A 21601-nucleotide genomic window follows, 5' to 3' on the forward strand; every position below is an offset into this window, starting at 1 on the left:
GGTGAGAGCAGCCTTTAGTTTGGGGATAGTTTATTCCTGCTACTGAAGCAGTACCTTTCTGAGAACGTTACTCATTTCCCCATGGAATAGGTCTTTTTTGCTCTGATTGATTAGAACTTGAACTGTTCCTAGCTCTATCTGAGCTCTGGAGATTGTTCCACCTACCCTTTCCAGTGGTCCTTTTCCCTGACCTCAGGTAGTTTCCTCCCATGCGTGCATAGGGGAGTATTTGACCAAAGACTCAAGGGAACTCCTCTAGAGAATTCCAGCACTTTCTTTCTGGAAAGCCCTCCACTTTCCAATATTTTGCCTCACACATTCTAGCTATCTTGACCTCCCTGAACTGTGAGCCATTTCACTACTGAGCAAGACCACTGGACTCTGTGTGGGTTACCTCTTCCTGTGCTGTAGGCTGGAAACTCCAGGCACAAAGCTTGGGCAGTTGTAGGAGTTCTCTCATGATCACTGTCCTCCCCTGCCTATTGTGCAATATCTGAAAGCTCACTGTTCCGTGTGTTCTGTCTGATTTTCTAGTTAAGGTAGGATAGTAAATCCAGTATGTGTTGCTGGAAGTAGTAGTCTACTTTTGGCTAGAAGTCTGTCCTTCCAGTTTAGCAAACTGATTTAGTCTCTCACTTCTTGATCTTTCTTTATTTCTCCCTTTATTAGGCACAACCTACTACTCTCATATCCTGCATGCCTTCCTTCCCAGGAATGTTGGAATAGACAAAGATAATACCTTTAGTAAGCTAATATGGATCAAGTGGCTGTTTGCCACACAGACTAGAATTGAGACGTCTTCTGCAGCTGTTTTTATATAGGGCTGTAGAATAGAAGTGATTTGTACATCAGAACTCTTTGCTTTTGCCTCTTTTTGCTGGCATACCACCTGTAGCCTAACAGACCAGTTGCTGCATTTAATTTCTCATGCTTCCTAGTCTCCACCTTTCTTTTACCATCTTATTTCTTCTAACTCAATGTAAAAACAGACTCTTGAGGATCTGTTTTCACATTCAAAGGACGCACCTTTTATTGATATCACCAGGAAGTAAATTGGAGCACTGGATTAAGCTGCCAGTCACGTGTGTCTGTGATCCCATCTGCAAGTCTTAGCTTATACTTAGTTTTTGGTTTTCTTTTTTATGTGTATATATATATATATATATATATATGTATATATATATAAATTTATTTATTTTTTGGCTGTGTTGGGTCTTCATTGCTGCGGGCTTTCTCTAGTTGTGGCGAGCAGGGGCTACTCTTCGTTGCAGTATGCGGGCTTCTCACTGTGGTGGCTTCTCTTGTTGTGGAGCATGGCTCTAGGTGCACGGGCTTCAGTAGTTGTGGCACGCGGGCTCAGTAGTTGTGGCCCACGGGCTTAGTTGCTCTGCGGCATGTGAGATCTTCCCAGACCAGGGCTCGAACCCGTGTCCCCTGCATTGGCAGGCGGATTCTTAACCACTGTGCCACCAGGGAAGTCCCTAGTTTTTGGTTTTCTGAGCCTGCTTTTCTGGTTGTCATAGTGTGAGGTTTTCATTTTGGAAGAGATGATGGGGGAAAAGGAGGCTAGGTAAATCAAATGGCTGAGGATTCTAGAAAGCTAGTCTTGATATAGTCAGATTTAACTGCTGCATGTGGTTTTAGATATAGTGTGTATACAATAATGCCATAATTTGGAATGGGATTTTATGGTTTACAGAATGCTTTCATATAAGTTATTTTATTAATCACTATTATAACTCTGCAGTGAGATAGAATATCCTTATGTTACAGATAATAAACCGAGGCTCAGAGAAGTTAAGGATGGAACTGGAATTAGAGCCCAGGCCTTCTGAGTCCTTAACCAGTTCCTTTCTGCTGTATCACAGCATCCATGATGTCATAGCTTATGCCATGTGAAGTCAGATGTGAAGATTATATGCCAACAATACCTAATATCCTGGAGTATTTTGTAACCTATGTAAGAGTAACTTGCCCGTTTTTACTGCTACTTATTCCTTCTATTTGATGATTTTCTGAATATGTTCCTCATATAAGTTCCTTGTGACTTTAGTCTTAGGAACTTCTCAAATGTTTTCCTCAGCTTTAGTTTTTCTTTTGATTTTGACCCAACATAGAGCTTAAATTCTGATGATCACATTTCACTTATGGCTAGTTAACCTGCCTGAAGAGAAACTGTTTTGACAGTCTGACATTTGTTTGCCAGCTTCCTAAATTTTGTGCTACTCTTTTATAATATGAATTGTTTTCTTTCAGTACTTTTTTTTTTTTAAATCAGCAGGTCACATTTTATTTCATTCCACAATACTCATCTAATGTCTACTAGATAAAAGAAGGGAGTGATCACCTCTACCTCAAGTTTATAAAAAGCTTTCCAGAGAAATGTATGCTTGATTTGGATCTTAAAGAAGGGTGTTATTGGCAGAGGAAATAGCATGTTTAAAGGCCTGGAGTTATGAAGGAAGATAATGCATGCAGAGGACACAGGCTCTCTTTGGGAGGAGCATTGGAAATAAGGTAGAAAAGAGTGGAAGAGGGAAACTGGGTAGATAGATAGAGACTAGATCAGGACAGGCCATTTCATACTGAAACTTATCCTATGAAAATGAAACATTGGAAGGTATAAAATGGAGTAATTACTTGACCAGTTTTGCATTTTAAAATTATCATTCTGACAGCCATGTGGAAGATAAGTGGAGAGCCAGGTGGGGGGAAGGGATAAATTAGGAATTTGGGAGTAACATAGACACATTACTACATATAAAAGAGATAAACAAGGACCTACTGTGTATAGCACAGGGAACTATACTCAGTATTATGTAATAACCTATATGGTAAAAGAATCTGAAAATGAATATATGTATGTGTAAATCACTTTGCTGTACACCTGAAACTAACACATTTTAAGTCAACTATACTTCAATAAAAGGTAATTAATTTAAAAATGTAAAAAAAAAAAATAAGTGGAGAGCCAGAAAAGTGATATATCATAATCAGGGAGACTAGTTAAGGAGTTACTGCAGTACTGCAAGTGAGAAACCGTGAGGGTCTAGGGCAACCATCCCCAACCTTTTTGGCACCAGGGACCGATTTCGTGGAAGGGTGGGGAGGGAATGGTTCAGGCGGTAATGAGATCAGTGGTTCAGATGGTAATGTGAGCGATGCAGGGGGGATGGTTCAGGCGGTGAGGTGAGTGATGGGGAGCGGCAGATGAAGCTGCGCTCACTTGCCTGCCACTCACCTCCTGCTGTGCGGCCCGGTTCCTAACAGACTGGTGCTCGGCCCAGGGGTTGGGGACCCCTGGTCTTAGGGCATCACTCTTTGAATGGTTATTGAAGGGGTAGAGGAAAATATTAAGAAAGTAGAATGTACGCTATCAGTGCAATATGAGTAAAAGGAAGGGTGGTCCAGGTTATCGCTAATGTTTTTAACTTGGGTGGGTTGTGGAAGAACAGGTTTCCCACCCAGGTCCATCTTGGGGTGCCAGAGGGAAGTTAAATAACAGTTTATTTTGACATTGCATTTAAGGTGCCTATTGTACACCCAGGTAGAAACATTCACTAGGCATTTGGATAAATAGGCCTGGAGCTCAGAAGAAAACAGTGCTGCAATTAAAAATGCAAAAATCCTCATAATTTAAACTGGTGGTTTCTAAAATGGGGTATGCAAACTCTATATTGTGTGTTAGAACAAAAATGTTTGAATACATACTTACTTTCTGTTTCATCTTTTAAGTTTTCTCTTTTTGTATGTTTTGTAATGTATAAAACATTTTAGAACAGTAATGCATATGCATGATTTATAAACAAGTACATATGTATGAGAATATGCTTAAAATATTTTTGGAGATACTAATCTAAACTGGTTGGAACTAGTGATCAGTCTGAACATTTTGCTTTACAATAATAACCTCGAGGACTTTTTAAAAAATACATATTTCTAGACCTTATCTCCAGAGACTGATTTATTAAGTGTGTAGCAGGAAATATGAAAACTTCATCTTTTAATTTAATTCCACAGGTAATTCTGATAATTGGCCAAGTTTGAGAATCACACATTAAAACTGGAAAATATGTAGAGTATAGAAAGAGAAGATAAGGAAAAGATAGGTTTAAATGACACTTTGCTGATTCTAAAAGCTCCAACTATGTTAATTCTTATTCTTTTGATTTTAATAATCTGATAGAATGGCCATAGTCAGTATTGAATTGATTATCTCCAATAAGCTAAAATTAACATTAAAAATTCAAAAGTCTTTTAATGTTATATATTCCATTTTTGGCACAGGTTTCTCTCCCATATCTATGCAAATTATATCAAACATTCAAGTACCTAGAGAGAATATGTACCTTAAGCATGTAAAATTCTGCATTACTTAGATCTTCGATCCTTCAGAATATTAACCTTGGGAGGCTAAGGGCAAAAAGGTATATGAGTTAAAGCCTATTCTCCATTTTGAAATGGAGAGATTGCTAACAACATCTAAAGACTGCCTTCTGTGAATGAAAGTATGAGAAAAGGATGAAAATGTAATGTGAATTCCTGGAAGGATCATGTAGTAAAAACTTTTGAGGACTGTTATGGGCTGAATTGTGTCCCCCCACAAACTTATATGTTAAAGTCCTCACTGCCATCACCGCAGAATGTGATCGTATTTCTAGGTAGGACCTTTAAAGAGATGATTAAGTTAAATGCCATTAGGGTTGGCCCCAATCTAATCTGACTGCTGTCCACATAAGAGGAGGAAATTTGGACACACAAAAAGACAACAGGGATACACATGCACAGAGTAAAGACCATGTGAGGCCATAGTAAGAAGGTGACCATCTGCAAGCCAAGGAGAGAGGCCTCAGAAGAAACAAAACCTGCTGACATTTTGATCTTGGACTTCTACCCTCCAGAACTGCAAGAAAATAAGTTTCTTTTATTTTAACTACCAAGAATGTGGCATTTTGTGGGACTTCCCTGGTGGCGCAGTGGTTAAGAATCCGCCTGCCAATGCAGGGGGCACAGGTTCTATCACTGGTCCGGGAAGATCCCACATGCTGTGGAGCAACTAAGCCCATGCGCCACAACTACTGAGCCTGCGCTCTAGGGCCCGTGAGCCACAGATGCTGAGCCCACATGCCACAACTACTGAAGCCTGCATGCCTAGAGCCCTGCTCTGCAGCAAGAGAAGCCACCACAACGAGAAGCCCGTGCACCACAACGAAGAGTAGCTCCCACTCAGTGCAACTAGAGAAAGCCCACGTGCAGCAATAAAGACCCAGTGTGGCCAAAAATAAATAAATAAACAAACAAATAAATAAAATAACATTTAAAAAAAGCCAATGTATTTCCCAAAGGCAGTAATAAGTACTATCTTTAAAAAATAATAATAATAATGTGGTATTTTGTTATGGTAGCTCTAGCAGACTAATAGAAGGACAGTAAACCACTTATTCAGCTTTACAGTTACACTAGTGAAGAAATAAATATATGCACGTTTTAAAACTCTTATGGTCTTGTTTCTTGAGTCAAAAGAAACAAAAATTATTTAAGGTATAATTATATTACCCAGAGTTTCTTACCCCTATGAAATTGATTTAAATTGGTGAGTCATAAATATTAACAGTAGCTTTTGCCTAAATATAATTTAGTATTTTTAGTGTAATTGTTACTTTCAGATGGGATCCCTGGTATGTTTTGAGGTATAGGTATTTCTTTCATAAGATAGAATTTTTTATGATTGCTAGGAACTAATGAAATTTTGCAATTATAACATTTGTAGCTAAGCTAAATGATGATTAGGATAATGACTGTTTAGTTACCTTTGTCCTACAGTATTCCTCCAGATTATAGTTCCTGTCTAGTGAATGAGCAAGTCGTCAGGTATTAGAATGGAAGGTAGCATTTTGTTATCTAGTTCCTAATTTACTACCTTTCATTCCATTTACCAATTAAACATTATTATTTTCATGCATAATGTTTTTCTTATCACCCACATTTTGAGAAAGTCAGTTTGTTACTTTTAATCTTGATTTTTATTATGAATTATCTCAAGTATATACAAAAGTCTAGATTATATAACCACCAGTCAGTACTCCCCCTTGTTTAGCTTTTTAAGCATTACAGATATAATCAAAATCTCCTCTGCAACTTCTCCCGTTCCCTTTTCTTCAGTCCAAAAGTAATCACTCTCTTAGATTTGCTGTTTATTCCCATATGTTTCTTAGATTATTAGATTAGTATTCACATCGACAGTTTTTGGTCTGTTTTAGTAACTTTATAGTGCCATTCTGTTGCCATTCTGTGCCTCTGCAGTTTGCTTTCTGGTTCAGCTTAGGATTTTGAGATTTATCCATGCTGACACATGTAACTCCAGCTACTTGTTTTCTCTGTATATAATAATATTCCACTGCATGAATTTACCACAGTTTGTTTTCCTCTTTGGACACTTAGGATGTTTGCAGTTTTTTGCTATTATAAACAGTGCTGTAATAAAAAATTTTCTATACATCTCCTTGTACAAATGTGCCAGAATTTCTGTAGAGTATATACCTAGGAATGGAACTGTTTCTCTGATTACCAGTGAATCTGAGCATATTTCATATTATAGTTTTATTGACTGTTTGGATTTCCTGTTCTGTGAAAATCTTGTTATATCAGAGTCCAGTCGGGAGACAGAAACCACACAGTAATTTCAACAGAGAAAGTGTAACATGAAGAATTATTAACAGAGGAATGAAGTCACAGGACAAGGAGAACTCTATGAAACATACAGAAATAGCAGATGCAGGTAGCAGCCACCATCCCTAGGACTGAGAAAGAGCACTCAAGGAAGAGGCTATTTCCTCTCAGTGTTGAGATTCTGACCCAGAGAGTGTGACAGTAGTCACTGAGGTGCTATCCCTCTGGGACTGCTGGAAATCTGCCCTCTGGAGTGCTGAGGGGAATACTTCCACAGGAACTCGCCACAGGCTGCCTGAGCGGGTGTGGAAAAAGTATTTCAAGGGGAGGTGCCTAGCAGGTGACATTCCACAGTGAAACTGCCTGCAGGGCTGTGGTCCTGGGCAAAGCTGCCCATGGGAGGGTGCCACTGCTGTTAGCACCTGGGCACTAAAAAATAAAATTCACTCCCTGCAAGAATTCAATAAGGTGAGCACACTGGAACCAGAGAGAGAAACCCCTTCCTCATCCATTATAAAGGACAATTTGGTAGAAGTGATTCAGCAAAATGTTAGCCACATAATGGTTTAAGTGGGCCTCTGTGGGGCTGCTCTAGAACCCTAGCCACCATTTATAGCGTTAATCCTATGAGAAGTATGTTCAGAGTACTAGACAGTAAATACTAGGTATTAAGTATTTTTCTTAATCTTCCACCTGTTTTCTATCCTCCTTGTCTCTCATATCTCCTTCCCCTTATGTCTTCTAATTTTCTTATATCTCATCCTTTCTTATTTCTTCTTCCTCTGAATAGCAATACTCCACCATTCCTATTTTCCGTTACTCTGTGACTTCCTTCATCTTTAAGTCCTCTGTGGTCAGATGTGCTCTGTAAGTTTCTAGAGCAGCGAATTATAGGCATGCTTTGTACCCAGGTGTGTAAAGCTGTAAGGGCATAGTGAAGCTGGAGGGAAAGTGTCAAGACTTTCTCTCTATACATATCATACATTGCAAAGTACAATATGGGTTAAAATAGTTCTTGAAAGCAGTCCTTTAGAAATCTTATAATTGTTCCCTCTGCCTTCTGGTATAAGTCTAGCTTTTTAATACCTAAAATTCTTTTTTTTTTTTTTTTGCAATGTATGTATGTATTTATTTATTTTTGGCTGTGCCAAGTCTTAGTTGCAGCATGCGGGATCTTTGTCGCGGCATGCAGGATCTGTTTTAGTTGTGGCATGCGAGATCTTTAGTGTGGCATGCGAACTCTTAGTTGCAGCATGTGGGATCTGGTTCCCCAACCAGGGATCGAACCTGGGCCCCCAGCATTGGGAGCGTGGAGTCTTAGCCACTGGACCACCAGGAAAGTCCCAATACATAAAATCCTTTTTCCCAGAATTCCCCTACCCACACATAAGAGATCCACTCAGGCTTTTGCTTAAATGAAGGAAGTGTTCATAGTGGAAAATGGACCTTGTAATTGTTTTCTAGTCAAGGAGAACCCACATTTTTCTTTTGATTCCAGTAAAGGCCCATCTTTTATTATGATTTGCCTAAGAGTTATAATTAGGATAATAACTTGGTTATTTTCTTCCAGGCAGGTGGTAATGATAAGTACTAGTCTTTATTAAGTTTAAATTGACTTTCAATGAGTGTTTTATAAATGAAACATAATTCTTTGTTAATCTAGTTCCAGCATATTAATTTAATCCATTAGCCCTTTGAAAAATTTGTCTCTGGTCCCTGTCTACATACTCTGTTGTATAACAGATGTATCCAGATCTTTCCATTCCATAACTACAAAGTGAGGTGACATTTTAAATATATATCTGTGCAAGCCCCTATCAGCATGAGATTCTGTTGCATATGATTTTTAAAAGCCAGAATAACAGTGGCTTTAAACACAAAAGGGTCTATTTCTCTGTACTTAGAGGAAATATGGATGTCTAGAGTTCAGGGCTATGTGACAGCTCCACTGTAATCAGGGACAGAGGCTCCTTCTGTTATTCAGCTTTCCATTCGTTGTAAGTGACTTGATCTAAGAGAGTTTCAGGAGCTCAAGACATAGATAGCAGAAAAGAAAGAGGAGAAGGTCAAAGAGCTGTACCACCAGTAATTTCTGCTGTATCCTATTACCCAGATTCAATCACATGACCAAACCTAGCTGCCCAAGGAGACCAGAAATAGTCTTTTTACTGAACATATTACTGCCCTGAATAAATTGGTATTCTTCTATAAGGAATAGGAGGAGGATAGATACAGGACGGGCATCTAGCAGTTTCTTCCAAAATATGTGATCTTTATTTTTGCTGAATGTATTAGGATTCTCCTGAGAATAACAGAGATGATAAGGAATTGGCTCGTGCAGGTTTGGAGGTTGGCGAGTCCGAAATTTACAGAGATGTCCCAGTTCAAATCCAGAGGCCAGCTGGCTACTGTTAGAGCCAGGAAGCACCAGTGTTCCTGTTCAAATCACCAAGCAAGAAGAGCTTAATATTCCAGTTTGAAGGCTGTTGACAGAATTCCTTCTTATTTGAGGGAGGGTTAGCCTTTTCTTCTATTCAGGCCTTCAACTGATTGGATGAGGCCCACCTACATTATGGAGGGCAGTCTCCTTTCCTCAGTCTATGGATTTAAATGTTAATCTCATCCAAAAACACCTACACATTGACATGTACACACTGCTATATTTAAAATAAATAACAAGGACCTACTGTATAGCACAGGGAACTGTGCTGAATATTCTGTAATAACCTAAATGGGAAAAGAATTTGAAAGAATAGATACATGTATATGTATAACTGAATCACTTTGCTCTACACCTGAAACTAACACAACACTGCTAATCAAATGTACTCCAATATAAAATAAAAATAGACAAATAAATAAAAACAGAAAAACAAAAACACCCTCACAGAAACACCCAGAATGTTTGACCAAATATCTTGGTACCCTGTGGCTCAGTCAAGTTGATACATAAGAGTAACCACTCTGCATATAAAACTAAAACATGTATATTACCGACATGCCAAACATTATAGATATTTATAATATGGAAACAGAAAGATCCTTATAGTCCCACGTCCCCAAGATATCTGTTAATAATAGTTTAGTGTATTTTTCTCCACTTATTTTCAGTACATATGTATACTTTTATAAAACAGGATTATACTATTTATACATATATATGCACATGCACAAATATATATACATGTAGTATGATTTAATTTTTTCATTTCTATTTTAGACATTATTCCATGTCTTCTGAGCATTATCTCACTATGGGTTATTATCTGTTCATTCATATTTTGATTTATTTAATGAATATTTTTAACACCTGCTGTGTGCCAAGCATCATTTACATAGTCAATCATCTATTGGTAGAAATATAGGTCATTTCGTTTGTTTGTTTTTATTTGTTTTCTATTGTAAAATGAGATAAACATCTTTGTACTGTATCTTTAGGCATTTTTGCAAGAGTTCTTATAAAGTGTATTTCTAGAATTGATCTGTAAAAGATAGAAGTGTTTTTAGGTTTTAAAAGGTACTGCTAGGCCAGAGTTTCTCAGCCTCCGCACAGTTGACATTTTGGGCCAGACAATTCATTGTTGCTGGGAGGGGTGATGTGGGGTGCGGGGACCTGTCTTGTGCACTGTAGGATGTTTAGCAACATCCCTGGCCTAGATGCCAGCACCACCACCACCCCAAACCTTGATGAGTGAGGGATGAATCTGAGGGTGACTTAGGCGATAAAATGTATAGTCCTCAGTGTGTGTCCAGCTATAGTTGTAAGACACATGTAAGGAGGAGACATCTTGGATGACTTCCAGATTTCTGTCTTGGGTGACCAGCTAAATACTGTCAGCACACCACTTGCCATGATAGGGAATACAGGTGGAGTAACAGGTTTGTGTTCTGTTTTGTTTCTTCCAGGAAACTAATGTGTTCCATGGCTATTTGTGATTCTGGTAACTATTGATCTTTCTACTAGGAGATGTTCAGTTGGCAGTTGAATGTTTGGATGTAGAATTCAAGACAGAGGCCTGAACCAAAATGATGTAGTACTTGACCGCATACTGCTGGAATTCAAAGCTTAGGTGTAAAGCTCCCAAGACATCTATCCAGAGGATACATGCTTAGATTTATTTGGTTGGCCAAAAAGTGCCTTCGGTTTTTAAGTTAAAATAAAAGACATATTTTTAATTTTCACCAAGAAATTTATTGAAGAACATACTCACCCTTTTCTTCCACTGCCTTCTGCCATTTTTCAGGCAACCACATAAATCCATCTTCCCAAAATTTTTATCTTTTTGAGAAAAAAACGATTCCAGGGTGCCTTTTATAGTCTTCCAGGGAATTGAATTTTTTTCCATTAAGAGAATTTTTTCTTTTTGTTTTTTTGTTTGTTTGTTTTTTGCAGTACGCGGGCCTCTCACTGTTGTGACCTCTCCCGTTGCGGAGCACAGGCTCTGGACGCGCAGGCTCAGCAGCCATGGCTCACGGGCCCAGCCACTCTGCGGCACGTGGGATCTTCCCGGACCGGGGCACGAACCCGTGTCCCCTGCATCAGCAGGCGGACTCTCAACCACTGCGCCACCAGGGAAGCCCGAGAATTTTTTCTTTTTAATTTATTTATTTTTGGTTGCATTGGGTCCTCCTTGCTGTGCCCGGGCTCCCTCTAGTTGCAGCAAGCAGGGGGCCACTCTTTGTTGCGGTGCACGGGGCTCTCACTGCGGTGGCGTCTCCCGTTGCGGAGCACGGGCTCCAGGCGCACAGGCTTCAGCAGTTGTGGCGCACGGGCTGAGCCGCTCCACAGCATGTGGGATCCTCCCAGACCAGGTCTCGAACCCGTTTCTCCCACATTGGCAGGCGGATTCCTAACTACTGCACCACTAAGGAGGCCCAAGAGAATTTTGTAAAGACCTAAATAAATGGAAATCCGGAGGTGCAATATCTGGTGAATACAGCAGATGAATCGGAACTTCCCAACCAAGCTGTAACAGTTTTTGCCTGGTCATCAAAGAAACATGCGGTCTTGCATTATCTTGATGGAAGATTATGCATTTTCTGTTGACTAATTCTGGATGCTTTTCGTCAAGTGCTGCTTTCAGTTGGTCTAATTGGGACAGTACTTGTTGGAATTAATCGTTTGGTTTTCCAGAAGGAGCTCATAATAGAGGACTCCCTTGCAATCCCACCATATACACAACATCACCTTCTTTGGATGCAGACTGGCCTTTGGTGTGGTGGGTGGTGGTTCATTTCGCTTGCCCCATGGTCTCTTCCATGCCACATTATTGTATAGTATCCACTTTTCATCGCCTGTCACAATTTGTTTATAAAATGGAACGTTTTCATTATGTTTACATAGAGAATTGCATGCAGAAATATAGTCAAGAAGGTTTTTTTTTTTTTTTTTGCTTAACTTACGTGGAGCCCAAACATCAAAGTGATGAACATAACCAAGCTGGTGCAAATGATTTTCAGCGCTTGATTTGGGTATTTTGAGTATGTCGGCTATCTCCCGCGTGCTATAACGTTGATTGTTCTCAATTAATGTCTCGATTTGATCACTGTCAACTTAAACTGAACTACCTGACCGTGAAGCATCGTCCTTAGAGAAATCTCCAGGAAAAAACTTCTCAAACCACTTTTGACACATTCGATCAGTCACAGCACCTTCTCCATAGGTTGCACAAATCTTTTTTTGCATTTCAGTTGCATTTTTACCTTTCTTGAAATAATAAAGCATAATTTGCTGAAAATGTTGCTTTGGTCTTCAATATTAAAATAGCTACACAAAAATTCACCAGTTTTGGTAAGTTTTTTTAAATGCACGCTGATATGACAGCTGTCACATACAATCTAACAAAATTGTTTTGAATGAAGTGAAAGACTAAGTGCTACTAGAGCCATCTTATGAAAAAAACCGAATGAACTTTTTGGCCAATCCAATATTAGGCTCAAGAGAGGAAAGGATTTGAGAGTGTAGATGTGTGCTAAAACTTGTTTTACTCTTTTTAACTCTACTTTTTACTTCCATGGTTTTTATGGGGAGGCATGCTTGCCTCTGGTTTGTAAGTCTCATAATAGCCTGGCAATGTAAAATTTCCCAAATTATTTATTTAAAAATTACGAATACAACTAACTAGCCTGTATTTCTTGGGGAGAGAGATAAAAAGGGACCTTTTCCTGTTTGAGAATGTAGGTTGCATTGTGTGGTAGAAAGAGTTTGAGTGAACTTTGGAGTCAACATTGGTTAGAATCTTGGTTCTCATAATACTTGTTTGCCTCTAGGCAAATTATTTAGGTTCACTAAGAGTCATTTTACTCATTTGTAAAACTGGGGAAGTCATAGCTATCTTTAAGGTTACTGTTAAGATTAAATGAGATGAGCTTTTGGATGTGGAGGATAATGGCAGCTGTCCAAATCTAAATCTCTCCACACATTCTCCCCAAAAGCCACATACACATAAACCGTACATAGCTGACACCTTTTACTACGAGAGAGACAATACCACAAATTTTAAATTACTTGTAAGTAAAGAAACAGCAAATTACAGTAGTTCTTGTTACTGCTATAAACCTCTGAATCTGGAGACTGGGGCAGGCAGAGGCTTAAGAGACAGTGAAAATAGAGAGGAGATTAGAGGTTAAAATGAAGCACAAAGGCACCCTCAGAAAGAAAATGTCCTCCACACAACTGGCAAAATACGAACACAGGCTTGGGACTTGGTAATTCATAGCACTAACTGTAGGGAGGGTGTGTGAAAGTGAGAGGGACCAGAAGTAGTAACATCAGAGAAACATTGCTGGTGGGAGAGAAGAAAGAAAAGATACTGCCCCTTGGAGCCATGGCAATAAGAGGAAAGAAGAAGTAAGGAAAAAGTGAAGGGTCCTGGAGAAATGAAAGAAGAACAAGGCACACCAATCCAGTCTTCACTCACCACTACCACCACTGCCACCACCATAACATCCATCCATTAAAGGAGCTGCTCTTAATAATCTGCAGCAGCAGACACTCTGGAACTAAGAAGTCCATCCATAAAATGCTCATGAACAGAAATAAATTAAATGCCATACAAAGCTACTCTAAGAGGAATACAGAAAATGTGAGATCAGTACATTTCCACTGATTATAGTTCTTCCCCCAGAAGCAAACACAAAACAGAGAAACTGTATTGTAACACTCCAACCAAATATTCTCCAACAAACTTAGGGACATACTAATAGGGGCACTGATGAAAGGAATGTTGATGTAAGGGGCACTGATGAAAGGAAGGAAAACAACCAAAAGAATGAAAATGAGATGCAGAAAGAAGTAAAAAGCTTCAGAGAGGAAGTGGTTGAAATGCAATACAGGCAAAGGAAGACCCAACATACTTATAATTGGAGTCTCTGAAGAAGAAATCAGTGGAACAGAACTAATCCAAGGAAACTTTTCAGAAATAAGAGGAAAACTGAAATCTACAAATTAAAAGGACCCACCTTGGCAAATTGATTCAGAGCAATGAACTCTGAGTCATAAACTGTTAGAATTTAAAGACTAGTAAAACTGTTAGTAATTTTAAAGGCAAATTTTTTTCTGGGCCTCCTGGTGGGGGGAAAAATCACATTACTAATAAAATTAGGCTTACATCAGACTTCTCTAGAATGCTATACAAAGGAAGGCTACAGTAGAGCATTTTTTAAAACTCAAGGAAACAAAGTTCAAGGTAGCCAACCTGTCCTTCAAGTATCAAGGCTATAGATAAGCAGCTTTGAACATGAAAGATTTTAAGAAATCTTTAGTGAGAATTTAATATATTGTAGATCCAAGACTAAAACAGTGGTGGGGACATGGGTGTAATTGTTATATGTAAGTGGGTAGAGAGAGAAAGGGGAAAATAGAGTAAGATCATTCTCTATTATATAAGTAATAAGTGGGAATTTTGGATACCACTTAAAATGGACAGACCAGGTAATAAAAGTTTAAATAAACAAAAAAGAGACTTAGGACACTGTAAAATACATTCATACTCACACATGCATGTGTGAAGGTAACCCCTAGAACCAAAAATGCAAATATTCCTAAATACCAAAAGAATTTTTTTGAAAAGCAAAATCGTCAACTAGAGAGAGTAATAAGTAAAATCATCAACTAGAGAGAGTAAGAATAATAAAAAATAGTAATTATAGAAAAAGAGAGTTCAAACATATCAGTTATATCAGTAAGCATAAATGAGCTTAACTCACCTATTAAAAGATTTTAAATGGCTTCATAAAGCAAAACCCAATTCTGTGCTGTATACAAGAGACACATCTAAAACAGAGAAAAGGGTTAAAAATAAAGGGATGTACAAAAACATCACAGGCAAATGGAAGCAATAAGAAAGCAGGGGTTTTTGCGGTATGCGGGCCTCTCACTGTTGTGGCCTCTCCCGTTGCGGAGCACAGGCTCCGGATGCGCAGGCTCAGCGGCCATGGCTCACGGGCGCAGCCGCTCTGCGGCATGTGGGATCTTCCCGGACCGGGGCACGAACCCACGTCCCCTGCATTGGCAGGCAGACTCTCAACCACTGCGCCACCAGGGAAGCTCAGGGGGTTTGTAATCTTGATAGACAAAGTAGAATCTAGCACACACGCAAAAAATCATCAAACACAACAGAGTGTACTTTATAATGTTAAAACCCAAAATTTTCAACGAATTTATATTTTTGAGTATCTATCCACCAAATAACACAGCAAACATCTGACTATAGCAGAATTGCTATAGCAGAATAAAGGATAACGCAAGAAGAATTAGAAACACATAATAGGAGATTTTGAATACATCACAGTATAAGTCTGGTACAAGATGTTTCAGGATCATCTAGTAAATTTTGTTTCAAACCAGGAATTGGCCGTTTCTTTAAGGAAATGATATTTAGAGATCATGATCTTTATATCAGGAGTGCTCGCTTATACGGGGTTGGTCTTTATTTCTAGGCCTTTTTGGCACACAGAGCTTAGGATAATTTTTTTTTAATAGAAAATATACATCTTTATTTCATGCTGACATTTCTAATTGAAATTTAAAATACAGATTTATTTCTTTGATTTTTATATTTGTATCTCTTTTTACCTGTGCTAAAAATCTTGGTTTCTTATGATATTAATGTATTCTAATGATGAATAAAATTAATATATTCATCTTAATCTACAGTTTCAAATTAACAATACCAATATTATTACAATTATAACAGCGTAGCTACTGCAAAAGGTTTAAGATATGTTTGCTGTTCTTTTTGTACATGGGGTATATCCTAATATGTATATACAAATTACTGGGTTTTGAATCCTCTTGAAATAACTTCTCTATATGTGGTTAAACCACCAACTCTGTATAGTAAGGTTCATTTTTTTTTTAATTTTGCTTTTTAGTTTTAGGGTTTTGTTGTTTCAATTTTATTCTTGCTTTATGGGTTTTTAAAAAAGTTATTTTAAAGGATTCAAGATAACTTAGCTAACAGTTGTGGTTTATAAATAGCAACTAAAAGTCTTAGGTTTATGGGACACTGTTTAATCAAAGAAATGTTCAGTTTTTCAAAGAAATTTTTTCTCAGTTTTTTTCTGAAATGGTTGAGGAATTTACTGTAATTAAAAGTGTCACTTATTCCCGTATACTCGCTGGGAGCCCTTGACCTCCAAGGCAGCCCTAAAAAATGTACCACACTATGACAATACACATTATTTCTAAACTACTTGTGGAAATTTATCTCAGTATTTTCTAAGACATTGGAACTATCACTGGAGTCTTGCATGAAGTTTGTCAACCCCTTAGCCTACTAATTTTGGTTACTTGGGGCCTCAGTTACATAGGTAACGCTCCTCTCCCTTTCTAATGCCAAAGTACCTTTTACGTGTACTATTTAATACAAGTAAAATTATATGTTGTAAGCAAAATTATATACTGTGGCTTGATGTCTGATATTTAAAACTTTAAATGATTCTATTGGATCACGAAAGTCTTTTTGCCACAGCAGTAGTAAGATATAAAATTGTAGTTACTATTTCACTTCCTGAGAGGTTGGATCCTAAAACGTATAATTCTGTGATTTCCCTTTTCAGAGTCCGATAAAATACCAGTAATGCGTGGACAGTGGTTTATTGATGGTACTTGGCAGCCGCTAGAAGAAGAAGAAAGTAATTTAATTGAGCAAGAACATCTTAGCTGTTTTAGAGGTCAGCAGATGCAGGAAAGTTTTGATATTGAAGTGTCAAAACCCATAGATGGAAAAGATGGTAAGACCAGTTAATATATTTAATATGTTTTGTAAACCAAGTAAGTTGTTGATAAAGTTTAGAGTGGTTCCTAAGTTTAAAATAGTAATTCAGAAGTGTTAGAATTTATACAATTTGATTATTTCAAACATTTGATTATTATTTTAGAATTTAAAACTGCTATAAATTTCTGAACTATTTCCATTTTTATTTTACTTAATATGTGTTTTCATGGACATGACACATGATTTACTATAAATGTACAAATTGTTATAATGTGCTCTCTGAATTAGTTCTTTTGAGTAGCTTTTTAGTCATCAAAGAAAATTGAACTTATAAAAAATCCCTTGTCATTATATCAAAAGAGCAGTTTTGCTAATATTTTAATGTTGGTTCTTTTCCTGAAGTTTAAAAAACTTTAATTTCTTTTGTATAAGTCCCTTTTAGGTGTCTCCATATTGATAACCGTATCAACTTTTAGTTTGAAACAGTCTACTCCTTATATTTCCTTATTTGGCATTTGGATAGTTTTTCTTTCAATAGTTTAAAATACTTATATACTAGCCAAGATTGCCATGTTTCATTATGTGTCTGATCTTGAGTAAAATTCAAAATGTGTGGTAAAGTTAAAAATACTTCTGTTGTTCCATTTACTGCAGGCAGTGGGATCAGCTATTCCGGTGAGTATAACAGTACAGGTAGATTAGAATTTGTGGATTTCTCTAATTTTTTTTTTTTTCCTAAAAGTGTTTCTTCATCCATGCTTGCCTTTATTTGGGAAGTTTCTTGGCAAGCCCTACTTAATCTAGTGAATTAAACTATGAATTAAGTGATTTTTTTCCTTCTCCTTGTAAAACATCTATAAAGCAGAAAAACTCAATATTGATCAAGTAATTCACAGAATGCAGCTTGGAAAAAATGAATTATGTAGTTGGGAGCAATTGATTACATAACATAATTAATTACAAAACAATAAGCTTTAAATTGGCTTTTTTCCCCCTTATTGTTAATAACGTTCCAAGTCTTTTCTCTCTCCTATTCCTTACTCTTTTATCTCTCTCTGAACACACACACACACACACACACACACACACACACACACACACACACACACACACACAACACACACATGCAGGGAAACTGTATACTTTAGCTTATACCAAGTAAAAATATCTTTGTACCTTTAAAAGTCTGCATAATTGAGGAAAATGGTGGCTTCTAAATAAATTGGTAATTAGATCTAAGAAATGTCTATTATGTGCCAGATACCATATTCTAGGAATTTTAAATATTTCATTTTGCTAATCCCTGGAGTCAACTATGTTCTTATTTCACTGTGAAATTCAAGCTCAAGGTTCTTACAAATCAATATATAAAGAACAGTTCAGTATCTATAAAGCAGAACTGTATCTATATTCCTGCAGATTGCCATAAAGACAATACTCTGGTTAAAGCACAGATAGCAAATTTTGTATATCTCTGATCTTTTATTAGTGACTGAAATATTTTGGAACCTCTCATCACCACTATCAAAATAACCACAAAAGCCTACTTCATAGTATTTGAAAGACTGAACTCTTTTCAAAATTTCATTCCTATTGGGAAAGGCTGAGTTCTGGATTTTTTCCTTTCTATTAATTCTCCTTAAGTCTTGCCTCAAAAATGGCAGTTCACCTTGACAAACCCAGTTTATCCACCCAAATTCTTTACTATTAATGCATGGAAAAAACCCAGGAGCTTGGAGGAGGAAAAGGATGAGTATGAAAAATAAAAATAAAAGTATATTGTCTCCTTTCTCATACTGTGTTCAAAGCATTTCTTTTCCACTTGCTAATTCTCCCTGTGGAGGTTAGTCATCAGCTCTGTTTCATCTCTAGATCCCATCTACTTGGAATCTGAAATGTTAAATGGAGCAGCATACTTCAGATTTCTTCAAAGTGCCCTAATTTTATGATCCAGTCACTTAAATAAGTCTGATAAAAGAACATAGTTTGTATGAGTATATCTTTGAGTCTGTGTCAATTCTCGAGTATCAGTCTAGGATATTATATATAGTAGTATTTTTTGCTAGCTTTAAAGAGTGGTAAAATTCTAATTAGTAATAACAGAAAATTGTTAAACTGTTAGAACACTTTTGTATTGTAATCTTCCAAAATGATGATCTTTTGAGGTTCATTGGAAGAAAAATTGACTTTTTAAATATACTGTGACATAAAACATCAGCATGTTTTGTTATCAACAAAGGTTATAAATTCAATTCAGTATATATACTGTTGTCATGAATTTCCAGCCATTTTATTTATTATTTAGTATTATGTAAAGCATACATTCATGTGTTAAAATGTGACTTTTGACTTTGAAGATTATGGGAAATTCTGTAGTACATTTGAAAATTATCACTGGTCTTAATGAAAGAACATCTGCTGCCCAAAAAGCTACTGTTGTTGGAAAAATAACTCAAATTTATAATACAAAGATAAAAAGTATTACAATTTTTTGATTATTTCACTTCTTACCTCCAAGCTTTTGAAATGTCATATTTTATCAATCTGAGGGGGGAAAATAGCTTTTCCACCTAAGTCTTCTCATGTAGATAGGATAAAGCCTTGACTCTTCATATTGTTAGAAGATTTTGAATATTCCTTGTGCAGATAGTACTGTGCCAGTTACTTTTGTGAAAGAAACAGACAGGGTTTTGGCTCTCAGGGAGTTTTAAACCTTTGGGGATGACAAAGCCTGCAGATGAGAAGTTACAAAGAGTAAGTACAAGGTAACAAAGTAGACAGTGCATGTTAAACATTCTGAAAAAGGATGTACAATAGAGTATTTATTGTACAATAAATTGTACAATATTTTTGTACAATTGTACAAAATTGTACAATTGTACAAAATTGTACAATTGTACAATACAATTATTGTATTGTAGAGTATACAATAGAGTACAATCCCGTATTTAATAATTTAAAATAATTTTAAAGTACTATATTCAAGAACTCTTTTTAAGTGCTCTGGGGAATTCCTAAGAAACTTAACAGAGTTATTGCCTTGAAGGACATAAAATACTAATGAAATAAAATAAAATACTAATGAAATAAAATACTAATTCCTTTTTCTTCTGCCCTTATCTATGTCTTGGTTAGGGTAGTTATTGCCACAAATACACTGAATATATTTATTATTCTCTCCTTATTAATTATCGTACTAATCTCAAAGTAAGCATTGAATTAAAAAGATCTGTTGGGGCTTCCTTGGTGACACAGTGGTTGGGAATCCGCCTGCCAATGCAGGGGACATGGGTTCGAGCCCTGGTCCGGGATGATCTCACATGCCGCGGAGCAACTAAGCCCATGTGCCACAACTACTGAGCCTGCACTCTAGAGCCCGTGAGCCACAACTACTGAAGCCTGCACACCTAGAGCCCGTGCTCCACAGCAAGAAAAGCCACCGCAATGAGAAGCCCGCACGCTGCAAAGAAGAGTAGCCCCCGCTCACCGGGACTAGAGAAAGCCGCGCGCAGCAACGAAGACCCAACATAGCCATAAATGAATGAAGGAATGAATGATCGATTGAAGTTTAGCATAACTTTTTTATCATTCAAAGAAAGATAAACCCCCAAAGTATAATTATGTGATTTAGATTTCATTTTCTCTGAGAGTTAAAATTAAAAATGATTCTCTTCCCACCCCACCTCTTAGGCTAGGAAATGTTTATCTAGCATCCTAACAAATGAAAGCTAGAAGTTCACTGGGGATGAATCATACAAATAAAACCAGGCCTTCAAATAAGTAAATTTGTAAATACTTAAAAGTACTAGAGTAGTATTTCCCTCATTTTATAATTTATCTATGCAAGCAGTAATCAGTAAAAAAAAAAAAAAATGGTTGAACTAAATGGGTAGTTCTGCACCTGCTCTAGTCAAAAAATGCATAACTTCAATCCAGTTATGAGAAAACATCAGACAAACTCAAATTGAGGGACATTCTACAAAGTAACTTACCAGTATTCTTCAGAAGTGTCAAGGTCATATTTAACTAGATGGGGGGAATCCTTTCACAATGTATGTCAAATCAACACAGTATACACTTTCAATGTCTTATAATATTGTCAATTGTACCTCAGTAAAGCTGAAAAAAATTTTTTAAGTGTCAAGATCATGAAAGACAAGGAAAGACTGAGGAATTTGTCGTAGTTTAGGGGAAACTAAGGAAACATAACAAAATACAACATGGTACCCTGGATTGTATCCTAGGACAGAAAAGGACATTAATAGAAAAACTGGAGAAATCGGAATAAAGTCAATATTTTAGTTGATAGTATTATACCAATGTTAATTTCTTAGTTTTGATAATTGTACTATAGTTATGCTAACATTAGGAGAAGCTGGGTGAAAGATATTATGGTAACTGTACTATTTTGCAACTTTTCTGTAGGTTGAAAATTATTCCACAATAAAAAGGTGTTTTGTTTTTTCTTAAGGCCAGTAGAGAAATTGAAATAGTAAAAAATATTTAGTTAATCCAAAAGAAACAACAAAAGGAGAAACAAGAAACACAGACAGAACAAAGAAAATATATGGGAAATGGTAGACCTAAATTCACCCATATCAAAACTATAGTAAATATAAGTGAACTAACACTTAAATTAAAAAACAGAGATCGACAGATTTGCTAGGAATGCAAGATCCAACTGTATGCTGTATAGTAGAGTCACATTCAAT

The 21601-nt window shown here is 37.0% G+C and overlaps 1 protein-coding gene across 13 annotated transcripts in view; it reads left to right on the plus strand.

Annotated features, from left to right (window-relative positions):
• DDHD1 (DDHD domain containing 1) overlaps nt 1-21601 on the plus strand; it is a 91677-nt gene that overhangs the window by 22518 nt on the left and 47558 nt on the right. For 8 of the 13 annotated variants that reach the window (XR_010942912.1, XM_067735495.1, XM_067735485.1 and 5 more), the window contains exons 2-3: nt 16732-16905; nt 17544-17564. Coding sequence is in view for 12 of the 13 variants with exons in the window: in XM_067735495.1 (XP_067591596.1) it covers nt 16732-16905; nt 17544-17564 (195 nt within the window). In the remaining variant the exon portion in view is untranslated. The remainder of the gene's footprint in view (nt 1-16731; nt 16906-17543; nt 17565-21601) is intronic. The other 5 variants (XM_067735400.1, XM_067735419.1, XM_067735439.1 and 2 more) reach the window with 1 other exon arrangement.

The sequence above is a fragment of the Pseudorca crassidens genome, chromosome 1 (assembly GCF_039906515.1).
Source record: "Pseudorca crassidens isolate mPseCra1 chromosome 1, mPseCra1.hap1, whole genome shotgun sequence".
Classification (NCBI taxonomy): domain Eukaryota; kingdom Metazoa; phylum Chordata; class Mammalia; order Artiodactyla; family Delphinidae; genus Pseudorca; species Pseudorca crassidens.